This window comes from Nomascus leucogenys, chromosome X (genome assembly GCF_006542625.1).
Source record: "Nomascus leucogenys isolate Asia chromosome X, Asia_NLE_v1, whole genome shotgun sequence".
Classification (NCBI taxonomy): Eukaryota; Metazoa; Chordata; class Mammalia; order Primates; family Hylobatidae; genus Nomascus; species Nomascus leucogenys.
In genome coordinates, this window is record NC_044406.1 from 62,358,211 (window position 1) to 62,369,763 (window position 11,553).

The following is an 11,553-nucleotide window of genomic DNA, read 5'->3' on the forward strand; positions in this document are numbered from 1 at the left end:
GGAGACTCGGGCAAGCATCTCAACCAGTCAAAGCATCCCTGTCATTCTTACCAGAGCAAGGGGCTACTGCACAAGCTGACTTGTTACCTACAAGAAGAGTTCCTCACAAATTGGGGTGGTTTGGGGTGGAGGCTTCATGGCTTCTGGGCCTTGGCCCTTTGCCCAGTGATATTTCACTGAACAAGAGAACTGCTGATTCCTGTCTCAGAGCCAGTGAAGGGTTTCATGTGCTTTCTCACCAGCAGATAACAGAAAGGATCACAGGTGGTAGCAAGGACCACCTGATAGGCTGTGTCCTGGCAGGGGAGGGGTACGGGGAGTGTTATACAGAAGGAGGCAGATCATATGGTGCTAACCTATCTCCGTTTTTTGTTGCAGAAGGACAAGAGGATGCTATTTTGTCGTATGAGCCAGTGACACGGCAAGAAAGTAAGCCTCCTCTGAGAGCCTTGTCTTCGTGCTGGTCTCCTGGTCGTGGGGCTCAATACAGTGGGTGGCTGTGGCAGCAGAGGGAGGGACCTGGAGGAGGAGGAAGGCTTGACTCAGGGCGCATCCAGCCCATGGGCTCCTTATTCTCTATGCTTCTTCCTAGTGTCATAGGGGAGGGGGTACATCCAGTGTGCACTTCTCTCTGTGCCTTTGCCTGCTGCCAGGACACCTTCCAAAGGAGGGGGCAAATTTACAAGGAAGGTCTATTTCAGTAGATGTAGCCACTGCTAAAAGAGAGGTCCAGGTTCTTCCCTTCAGTGGCTGCTCTGCAAAAACCTTGCTCAGTTACTGGTGTCAGTGCAGAGATTTTTTCTGACTCTGTTAGAAGGGGAGCAGCTTCCGGTTTCAGACTTGCCTTGAACTTAGATATTCTCAAATTAAAGGCTCTTTGATGTCTTTCTGTTTAAAAGCCAGACAATGGCTGAGGATGCTTTACCCTGTCTGAGTCTCTGCTCCAGAGCCTCTGTGTTCTAGCCAGACTTAGGGGTAGGACAGGGTGTCTAGTGGGGGCCTCTGTTCACTGTCTCGATGCTCTCCCTCTCTAGTTCACTATGCAAGGCCTGTGATCATCCTGGGCCCAATGAAGGACCGAGTCAATGATGACCTGATCTCCGAATTTCCACATAAATTTGGATCCTGTGTGCCACGTAAGAGTCCAGGAAGGCCCAGAGGAGTGAGGCTTGGTGCCCTGGGAATTGTTGCTCTAATGTTTTATGGAAAAGGTCTGGGATCAGATTCTAGGGCTATTTGGGGACAGGGTACATTTGACACCCTGGAAAAGAGTAGGTGGCAATATATTCCCCAAAAGCTGATGGGGTTGGAGAGATTCAGTCATCAGGCTTGGCTGCTCACTCTTGAGGGGAAGTTTCAGTGGTGATGGTTGAGAATGATTGGACAAATAGGGAGGCCCAGCCAAAGTGGTGTTGATGTGACTCCATGAACAGTTTGTTAGGTTCACTGTGTCCTGTACCAAGTTTGGCACCCTCTGCCATGCTTTAGCTCAGGAAACCCCACCTTTCTCGTCCAGTTTAAGCTAAAGCAAATAGCCCCCTGTGTGAGACCTGGAGATTGGAAGAGTAGTAGGCCAGACGAACTGCTTCCCAACTGCTTGTTTTCTCCCACTTACTTGAAAAAAAAAAAATGGAGTGGCCCAGTGACCCACCCAAATGAGAATGGACCAGTCAGTATTTTTTGGTTCGGGGCGGATCATTGCCCCTGGGCCACAAAGCATTTCCTTTCTTCTTCAGATACTACCCGGCCTCGACGTGATAATGAGGTGGATGGACAAGACTACCACTTTGTGGTGTCCCGAGAACAAATGGAGAAAGATATTCAGGACAACAAGTTCATTGAGGCAGGCCAATTTAATGATAACCTCTATGGGACCAGCATCCAGTCAGTGCGGGCAGTTGCAGAGAGGGTAAGTTTAGAGGAGATGGCCTCAAAGGGGAGGCCAACGCTCATGCCAGGGTTCCACTTGGATCCTTATCCTTCCAACACAGGAGCTGCCCAACAGTGCTGCTGATCAAAGCCATAGCACCTCTGCATACGCCCAGCCCCTTGACGAAGCTATCTGTCTCTTTCATACAACTCACCCCAGAGCATTACCCAACAGGGAATAGGGGGCCCTGGACAGATGTGGCCTTTTCTGGGTAATAGGAGCAAAAAGTAGGGCCTGTCTACTTCAGGGATCGAATTTTTTAGGCCACTTTGGGTGGCCCTGGTGCCCCTCCCCTCACCCCCACCCCCGGCCAAGGTGGATGTTTAGAATGTCACTGGATTTCTTCTTGGGGCTCGGTGAATAGGGAGTGGCTGGGCTGATACAATCTCTGCTTTTTCAGGGCAAGCACTGCATCTTAGATGTTTCCGGCAATGCTATCAAGAGACTGCAGCAAGCACAACTTTACCCCATTGCCATTTTCATCAAGCCCAAGTCTATTGAAGCCCTTATGTAAGTGTTTAACTGAGAACTCAGACACACCAAGCTAAGATCGGGTCTGGAAGGGAAATGGAGAAGAAAGTGATTTGCTGGGCAGAAACTTGAAAGAAACTCTGTGCCCCAGCTCTGGTCACTGGGCGCTCCTGTTTTGAGGGCTTGTGCATATGTTCTCGGTTGGACTTTTGAACGCAGGTTGGAGGAGTTAGCCACGGGCCACTGCTGCTCTGAGAGGGCAGCTTAGCAGATTTTTAGGATCCTGGAATAATCCTTTATGGTTAATCAGAACATAAGATCTGGTTCAGAACTATTTTTCTTCTGTTTTTGGCAGGGAAATGAACCGAAGGCAGACATATGAACAAGCAAATAAGATCTATGACAAAGCCATGAAACTGGAGCAGGAATTTGGAGAGTACTTTACGGGTAAGACTCCTGCTGCCCTGCAGGGGGTTCTGGGGGACTAGCCAGGTACCTGTTTCTATAAGTGTCTCAAAGAGGTGTAGACAGAATGTAGAAAACTTGCATGGAGTTTCCAGTTGCTTTTAAGTTTTTGAGCACAAACCTTTCCAAAGCACACAAGTTCCCCGTGTCCATCCATAGCAGTTCAGCCAGTTTATAGCATAAACCGCTCACCAAATGCTTCCTTGAATTGTTGGTTTGTTCATTTTGTCTTGTCCTTACTAGATTGTAGGCTCCCTGTATTACTCTGTCTCCCTCCGTTTCAGCTCCACTCCCCCTCCCCCAGTACTTTGCTTTGCATGTTTAGGTCTGAATAAACGTTTGTTGATGATGATGATTCCTTGGTGTGGTGTTCAAGTTGTCTGTTGGGGTGTGTGTGTGTGTGTGTGTGTGTGTGTGTGTGTGTGATCATCTACTTTAGAAGGTCAGTTCCTGAAACATTGGGAAGGTTTCTATGTAATATGTTCTTCATCTTTTGAAGTACAGTGACATATATATATATACATATATATATGCAAGGCAGTGCTGAATCCATTCTAGCTGGTGGTGACACTAGGTTAACTGCATAAAGAATTCATAAATGTCCTCACACACCTTGGGTCTTCAGAGCTCGCTTTACCATCAGCATCCATGTCCTTGTTTGCCGGGCTGACCTCTGACATACAGCAGATGTGATGGGCCCAGGAGCACTGCCTCTTGCCAGAAATTGTGGCTTTCAGTTCTTTCTGTGGAGAACTGCGATTTTTCCAAATCTTTTAGTAAGGCCGCTTTAGAATAACAAGCTGCTGGCCTTATGGCACCCAAGAACAACATGAACTGCAAGGTCTGGCACATAGTGGGTGCTCAATAAACATCTTTTGAATAAACACATTTTTCTGGTCATTACTACTTAGTCTCACTGTCTCAGTGAGTTGACTTCAAGTCCTGGACTTGGGGCACCTACTTGGTTGCCCTTACTGCCCTGAACACACAGGCGGCGAGCCAGTGAACCCAAGCCCAAATCCATACTCCTGGGAACATGTCCTTCATGTGAGGGGTGACGGGGTGGAGGGGGGACTTGTAGGATTATTGGGAGAGGCAGGATTGCTGGGTTTGGGGGATGTGCTGTGACCACAGTAATAATCTTGTTTTCCTCTTCACTTTAGCCATTGTACAGGGTGACTCACTGGAAGAGATTTATAACAAAATCAAACAAATCATTGAGGACCAGTCTGGGCACTACATTTGGGTCCCATCCCCTGAAAAACTCTGAAGAATCCCCTCCAACCATTCTCTTGTGAACAGAAGAAATCAAGTCCCTCTTCCCTCCTCCCTCTTCATTCCTGTCCCCATGGGGAGAACAAATGCTACTGTTCTTGTCCCCTTTTTTAGATATGTCAAAAAAAATTGAGTTTTCTAGTCCTGTTCTTTTTTTTTTTAAATTTTTTGTTTGTTTCAGTTTATTTTTTGGGATGATGCCATCTCATTCATCATGTGACTGTGCCCATTCCTGCATGGACCTTTCCCAAGCGCTAGCACAGGTGCAAAATCCATCAGAGCCATTGTTTTCATAAAAACCAAGCAGAAGTGAAGAGAAAAGAGGAGGACTGATGGAAAGACAGACTCTGGACAGCTGCACGGCTTGTGAAGTGAGCTAAATGCACCACATGATGAGATGCTCCTGGGCATTTCTCCCTATCTGTACTGCTGTCTTGCAGCTCTGAACGGTGCAACATAATGGCGACAGAAAGTATCTTATTTATATATAGATATATATATGTAATTTATATAAAATATATAGAAATTATTATATATATATATTATACACTCTCATATAATATATATATATATATTCACACACATTTGGGTTAGAAAATCTATGGAGACTTCATCAATGGTACTATGTTATTAGAGAAATGCTTTAATTTTCATATTCCAATCAGATGGCATCTTCTATCCCAGCTGGTTGGGAAGGGATTGAAGATGGTAGCAAGTGCTGCACTAAGGGCACTCGCATTTGGTCATTCTCTTGAGAGCTAGGAGGGGTCAGCCTGAAGCCTGAGAGAAAGGACTTTTGCCTGGGGTGAGAGGGTTAGAGACTTGACCTGAAAGCAGCTGCTGCCCCTGAGGTGCAGCCAGAGTCCTGTGTGCGGACAGAGAGAATGGCTAATGATGCTCCGCGTGGAATTGCCTATTGTTTTATGCCACCTGATGTGTCTGCATGAGAGGTTTCCTTTTTGTTCCTTTTTAAGCTGCTGTTAAACCAAAACCATGTTGTGCTACTGTGTCAGCCTTTTCATTATTGCAAATTTTACTTTTACTATTTAAGTGAATGCATAGAATCCAATTTGCCAAGGTTCTAAAGGCTTATGAGGTCCTGAAGGAGCCAGGCCTTGTGATGGAGTAGGTGACACAGGCCTGGTTGTCCTGTCAGCAGAAGGGACAGCAGGGGCTGGGCTGAGAGGAGGACACGCAGGGCTCTGCTGAGGTTCCTTCCTGGGTTCCACCAACAGGGACAGGGAGTCACTTGCCTTCCAATTCTGTGCTGGGATGGCAGGACAGCACTTGGCTTGCTTGGCCAGCCACGTCATGAGTTTGATTTGGTTTTTTTTTTTTTGCAGCTGCTTCATATGCTCTGCTCCAGCCCCTCCCCAACAGCTGGTAGCTTATGGTTTCTTCAAGAGGAAAGTAGACTTTATGCTGTACATTTGAGCTGTAGAGCTAAGATTCGCTTACTGGTGAGCTGTGAAACCTTGTTGCTTTTTCCCAGAGTCTGATGGCAGTGACTGTGATCAAGGGAATCTTCACCACCACAAGTGCAGGCAGCAGGTGTGGTTCAGGTCCTCCCCCACCCCACTGTGCTCCTTTGAAGCCAACGTGCCTCCCTCGCCTCCATACTGGAGGGACGACGCAGGGGAGAACAGAGAAGTGCTTGGCCCTAGGGTTGAGGCACTTGTTTCCTAGCCCGCTGGGTTAGGGCTGGTGCCAGCGAGGCAATGTTGAGGATGCTTTAAGCACTACCAGCCGAATCCGGGAACTCTGTTAACAGTTGTCCAACCAGCAGAATGAGGCTAACTGTATAAAGCATGGGACCCAGGATGAGGATCAGGAAAGGGCAGCAGCTTTCCCTGGGCAGTACACTGGCTTGAAGGCAAAGAGGGATAAAGTGACAGCCGACTGTGACTCTGCTGAGGAGGGGTGAGCAGGGAGGTTGATTCTCTGATGTTAACTAAGTGGCGAAGTCTCAACCGTGCTCAGCCCTCCCCCTCCCAGGGAAGAGAAACAAAGATTCAAAGTAAGCATGACACTAGTTGGTTTACCAGTGTTCCTTCCAAGGAGACATATATTTTTTAATAAACGATAGTTGCAATGAACTGTGGCTCAGAGACCTTCTTGAAGTAGTTGAGAAGGGAGGGCATGGGCAAAGCAGTGGGAAGAACATCCCAAACTTTTGGGGGCCAGAGGGCTCTCTCCTTAGTGATGATCAGCTAGTCAGCTGGGCTGTCCTGGGGATCGGTACAGCTCCCTGGGGTGGTGACAGGCCCTTTGTGAAAGTTGTGTGCTTGGTCTTCCACCCCAGCCCCAGACACTGCTTCAAATAGCACCAACCAGATGGGAGTCCACATCTGTGGTGGCAAAATGCTGACATTTTCCCAAGAGGTACACAAGATGGGAGAGGCCTGCTGTAGCAGAGGTGTGTGTTAGAGAAAGCAGGGGCCTAATTTAGTAGCAGAGAACTGGGTGAGAAAAATGGCCAGAGAAAGTGACCTGCCAGCTACCAGTGTTTCCGAAAATGAGGGTGGGATGGGCCCATTTGCAGAGCAGGACAGCAGTCATCCCCACAGCCCTCTGAGGAGGGGAGGGGTGCTTAGAGCAGGCAGTTCTGGCAGTTCTGACGTGGCAGGTGCCATTGCAACTTGTGCGGAGGAGTCTTAGGAAGTGCTGTCATAATTCATAAGGTCAAGAGCAACATCTGGATGAATGAGCCACCTGAAATGTGTGTGGGCTGAGCCACAGGAAGGGTGAGTCCTCTTGCTTGTGGTGCTTTATGGTGTGCAGGTTGCTTGCTTTCCCACATTCTCTCATTTGCTTGAAGGCAGCCTAACAAAAGGGAGTCCCCAAAGAGCTCCATGAGAGCTTAAGAAAATTCATCTCCTGAGGACAAAGAGAACAAAGATCTGGCCTATGGTCACACTGTTGAGGCTCTGTCTTCACAGCTGATGTTCTCCTAGTGGAGGTACAGCTGAAGAACATTCAGCCCCAGCACAAGAAGATACAGAGCAACTTGGAAACCCCAAAGGGAGACACACCCTTAACACTGTGCCGTGCTGTGCTGTGCCGTGTCCTGAAGGAGGAGAGAGCCCTATCTCCTCCTGGTTTTGTTGCTGACATTGCAGCTGATCATGCCTTGACTCCTTCATCTCTAACAGAGGAAGAACTGTATTATCAAACCTTATGGTCTACCCATGAATAAATAAAATATTTGTTCAATCACAAATGACCAGCTTTGTCTTAAGTTGAAAGTGCTTCTATAAATCAGCTAATGAAAACAAAATCCTGACCTGCAGCAAGTATGGAAGTCGAGTGGCTCAAGGGCGGAGCTAAGAAAGATGCAGAAGCAAGTGGGAGTTGAGCCGCAGGTTTGGGAGGAGCCTAGAGGGGAGGGGAAGCATCCTAAGCAGGCCAAGGCCAAGCAAAAAAGAGTAGGACTGAGAAGGGGTGCCAGCTCAAGCAGAAAAGCCAGCACTAAAGGCCAGTGGAGCCCTTTCTTCAGGGATAATCCTTGCTTAATACCAACCACTGCAATTAGGTGAGAAAGTGTTGAGAGAGCTGGTAATTTTCTCAAGGCAAGCTGACGAATTAGCACTGAAGTCAAAAGCGATCCTGGATGCCCGACAACCTCAACCTGGGCCTTGGAAGTGTTCGTTCAGTCTCAGCATTCCCGAGTATTGTATTTCATCCCTGTTCCCACCTAAGATTTCATGGCCTTGATTCCACTAATCCTTTTATCCATCCAGCCACTTCCTTGGCACCTCTAGGACATTTTATTATCATTGCAAATAACATTCTGAAGCTCAAATTTGTTGCCTCAAAACCTTCTTCCCCTGTCACTTCCAAGAAATAGTATTGGCTCCTGCATACCTCGGTTCCTCCCCAGTGAACAGGGTGTCGATACCTCATTGCTTTGCCAGAAAATAGCAAAGCTTCTTTAACGAGCCCCAACTAGACTTTATCTGCAGAGCTGTTCCCATTGTGCACAATGTGATGCCCACTGGCTTCTTCCGTGTTAGACCGAATGAACTACCCTTGTGGCCTTCCCTCCACCACCACTGGTAATCTAAGCACACGTACCTAACACTTTGAAGAACTGGAAAGCGGGTGGTTTGAGAATGGGCTTCAGACCTGCGTTCTCCCAGTGAAGGGCATGTGTGAGAGGATACTCTGTTGTCTGGCCTTCCTGTCTGCCTACGGCCAGTCCTGCCCTGGCTGACATAATCGTCTGCCTCACATGCCCTACCCCTCCCATGGGTCCTGCCACCCACAGGGAGAAGTCGAAGTCCCAGCTCCTTAGCATAGCCCTTCCACCATCAGGCCCCAGGCTTTCTCTCCTGTCTCTTCTGCTGTGCCCCCTTCTGTTCTAGGCATTTGAGTTCCCTGAATGCACCACAGCCCTGGGTCTTGGCTCATCCTTTTTCTGTGTGCCCATAAATGCCCTTGCTGCTGCCCCATCTTGCTTAACCTGGAATACTGTTTGAGAGACCGAGGGTGGGGGAGAGAGACAGAGAGAGACAGGGTCTCATCTGTCACCCAGGCTGGAGTGCAGTGGTGTGATCATAGCTCACTGCAGCCTCTACCTCCCAGGCTTAAGTGATTCTCCCACCTCAGCCTCACTGGTAGCTGGGACCCCAGGCGTGCGCCACCAGGCCCAGCTAATTTTTGTATTTTCTTTAGAAACGAAGTTTCACCATGTTGCCCAGGCTGGTCTCCAACTCCTGGGCTCAAGCGACCCCCCTACTGTCTCGCCCTCCCAAAGCGCTGGCATTACAGGCGTGAGCCACTGCGCCTGGCCTCCTCTTAATATCTCAGACTCAATTCAAGAATTCCCCTCTCAGTGCTCACTTTCCTGGACCACTACCTCTTCTTCCCTTTCACCCTGTAGGTACAACTGACCTTCCCACCCTGAGTGCTGTATTATACCTTGTAAGGACTTTGGTCATCACTATAGCAGCTCACATTTATTTCCTGCTTACTACGTGCTGTACGCATACTAATTCACCTGTTGCTCAAAACAGCCCTAGAAGGCAGGTACTCTTTTTTTTTTTTTTGAGAAGGAGTCTCTGTTGCTCAGTCTGGACTACAGTGGCACTATCTCAGCTCGCTGCAACATCCGCCTCCCAGGTCCCAGCGATTCTTCTGACTCAGCTTTCTGAGTAGCTGGGATTACAGGTGCATGCCACCATGCCCGGCTAATTTTTGTATTTTTAGTAGAGATGGAGTCTCACCATGTTGGCCAGGCTGGTCTTGAACTCCTGGGCTCAAGTGATCCATCCGCCTCGGCCTCCCAAAGTGCTGGGATTACAGGTGTGAGCCACCACGCCCGGCCCAGTTACTCTTATTATCCCTGTTTTCCAGATGGGGAAACCAAGGCACACAGCTAATAAGTAGCAGAGCTATGAGCCCAAAACAGGCTGTCTGGCTGTAGCAGCTGTGCTCTTCAGCACACCAGGCCCAGGCTGCATCTCACTTTGCTCTGCTTAGAACATTTTCTTGCCCCATCTCTTTGCATCTGTCTTCCTCTCCTAGAATCCTCTTTGAGAGCAGAGACTATGTCCCGTTCACCTTTATACCCCCCGCACTTAGTACAGTATCTGGCACATAGTAGATGCTTGGTAAAAGAAAAGAGCTGCACTGGTCTTTGGCTCAAGCTTGGAGGGAAGTGATTTGACCAGGTTCAAACCTGTGGCGTGTGTGAATTATTTTGGTTTGTTTTATGGAGAGCTTCCTTTCTGGAGCCACTGCCGCTTCCTCTGGGATTTCACCCCATCGTTATGACTCCTCTTTTTCATCTTCTTCGTCCATTTCTGATCCTTCATTTCTCCTTCCCCTTCTTTTCACTCTGCTGTCTTCTCACCCAGGGCTGAACCTTTTACCTGCCCTGCTCTCCTTTACTACCATCACTCATTTATGCAACACAAGTTGATCAAGCATCTAGAAGCCCTCAAAGACCAGCCATTACCTTCCAAGCATGAAATTCCAAGACCCTAGATGGGAAAATGCCTTGCTCTCCCTGATGACTTCAGTTCTCTCCCATCCTGCCCCACCCCTTCCATGGGCTCCTCCCACCTTCAGCTCTGATCCCTTTGCTCTCTTCCCCCACCCCTAAGTGCTGCCATTGCCCTAGTCACCCAGGTTTAAGCCCTGATCTCCCCACTCTGGTCATCACATCCGATCTCCCACCAAAATGTGCGGATTATTTGCAATGTCTTTTCAATCCAGTCCTTTGTTGTCATTATCACTGCCCCTACCCTTGCAGTGACAAGAGCTACTTCTTGGTGAGCACCTGCTGATGAGCATTGTGCGTGGTGCTGGAAAGACAATGGCAAATAAAGCCTGTTTCCAAGGGGCCCATCATCTAGTTGGGGGTGGGGGACAGCAAAGCAGGAAATGACTAAATACATAAGTACACATTTGAGTGAATGCCGTGAAGGAAGTACATAGGATGCAATGATAGAAGCTAATACTTAGAAAAGGTGCCCAGAGACAGCTTCTCTGAGGAGATGACATTCAGGTTGAGACCTGTGAGATAAGCAGGACCAGCCTGGTAGGGGAGGGGACGTGGGTGTTGGGGAGGGAAGTATTTCACACTCCACGGGTCCTAATCTGCTTGTCCAGCATTATCTCCTGATACTTCTCTACAAACCAGTCTAGACTCTGAGTTTTTACCCATGAGCAAGACCTCCGCCTGGAGTGTTTTCAGTCCCCATCTCTTATTTAATGAAACCCTTCAAGCTCCAGCTCAAATGTCACCTTCCATGATCATGTCACTGATCATGGCAGAGGAGCTTCCCCTTCCCTCCTTTTGAACCACTCTAGCAGTTGGTACTGAACACATTCTCTTCTTGCATGGTAGCAATTTGTCAAGAATACACTCTCCAACTAGTCAAAAAGCTTCTAGAAGGCTGGGATTGTATCTAGTGTATCTTTCTATCCCTCACAGCACATGCCTTGAACATGATTGATACTCGATAAATGATTTGTGAATGAACTTCCCCTTTTTGAGCCTCACTATCTTACTCTAAAACACGAGGAAGTTAGACAAATAATCTCCAAAGCCTCTCCCAGCTCCCACACTTAATGATCATGATAAAATAGTAGAATTCTAAAGGGCATGTGCTATGCTGAATCCCTCACAAAAAGCCAGTTCACACTTTTTGTGAATTTGCAGTTAAAAAAACCAAATGGTGACACAGATAACATAAAAGGCTTAAACAGAGCTGTCAAAGAACATGGCGCTTGAGCACATTCGGTTTATATGCAATCAGACACCACAGACGGACAGGCTTGGTGCCTGCTGTGAAGAAGCAAAGAACACCTGGGACATGCATGGACTGGGACCGGGGAAATGGCTTTTTCCTAGCTGGGCAGAAGGGTCGCATTCCAGGACAGCTGAACGAAATAGACAACTTTGT

General features: G+C 48.2%; 1 protein-coding gene across 4 annotated transcripts in view; it reads left to right on the forward strand.

Annotated features, from left to right (window-relative positions):
- Positions 1 to 7,356, forward strand: part of DLG3 (discs large MAGUK scaffold protein 3) — a 62,213-nt gene extending 54,857 nt beyond the window's left edge. For all 4 annotated transcript variants that reach the window (XM_030806940.1, XM_030806937.1, XM_030806938.1 and 1 more), the window contains 6 exons: positions 379 to 429; positions 1,035 to 1,136; positions 1,737 to 1,909; positions 2,331 to 2,440; positions 2,757 to 2,848; positions 4,030 to 7,356. In XM_030806940.1, coding sequence (XP_030662800.1) covers positions 379 to 429; positions 1,035 to 1,136; positions 1,737 to 1,909; positions 2,331 to 2,440; positions 2,757 to 2,848; positions 4,030 to 4,136 — 635 coding nt within the window. In that variant the 3' untranslated portion in view covers positions 4,137 to 7,356. The remainder of the gene's footprint in view (positions 1 to 378; positions 430 to 1,034; positions 1,137 to 1,736; positions 1,910 to 2,330; positions 2,441 to 2,756; positions 2,849 to 4,029) is intronic.
- The last annotated feature ends 4,197 nt before the right edge of the window (positions 7,357 to 11,553 follow it).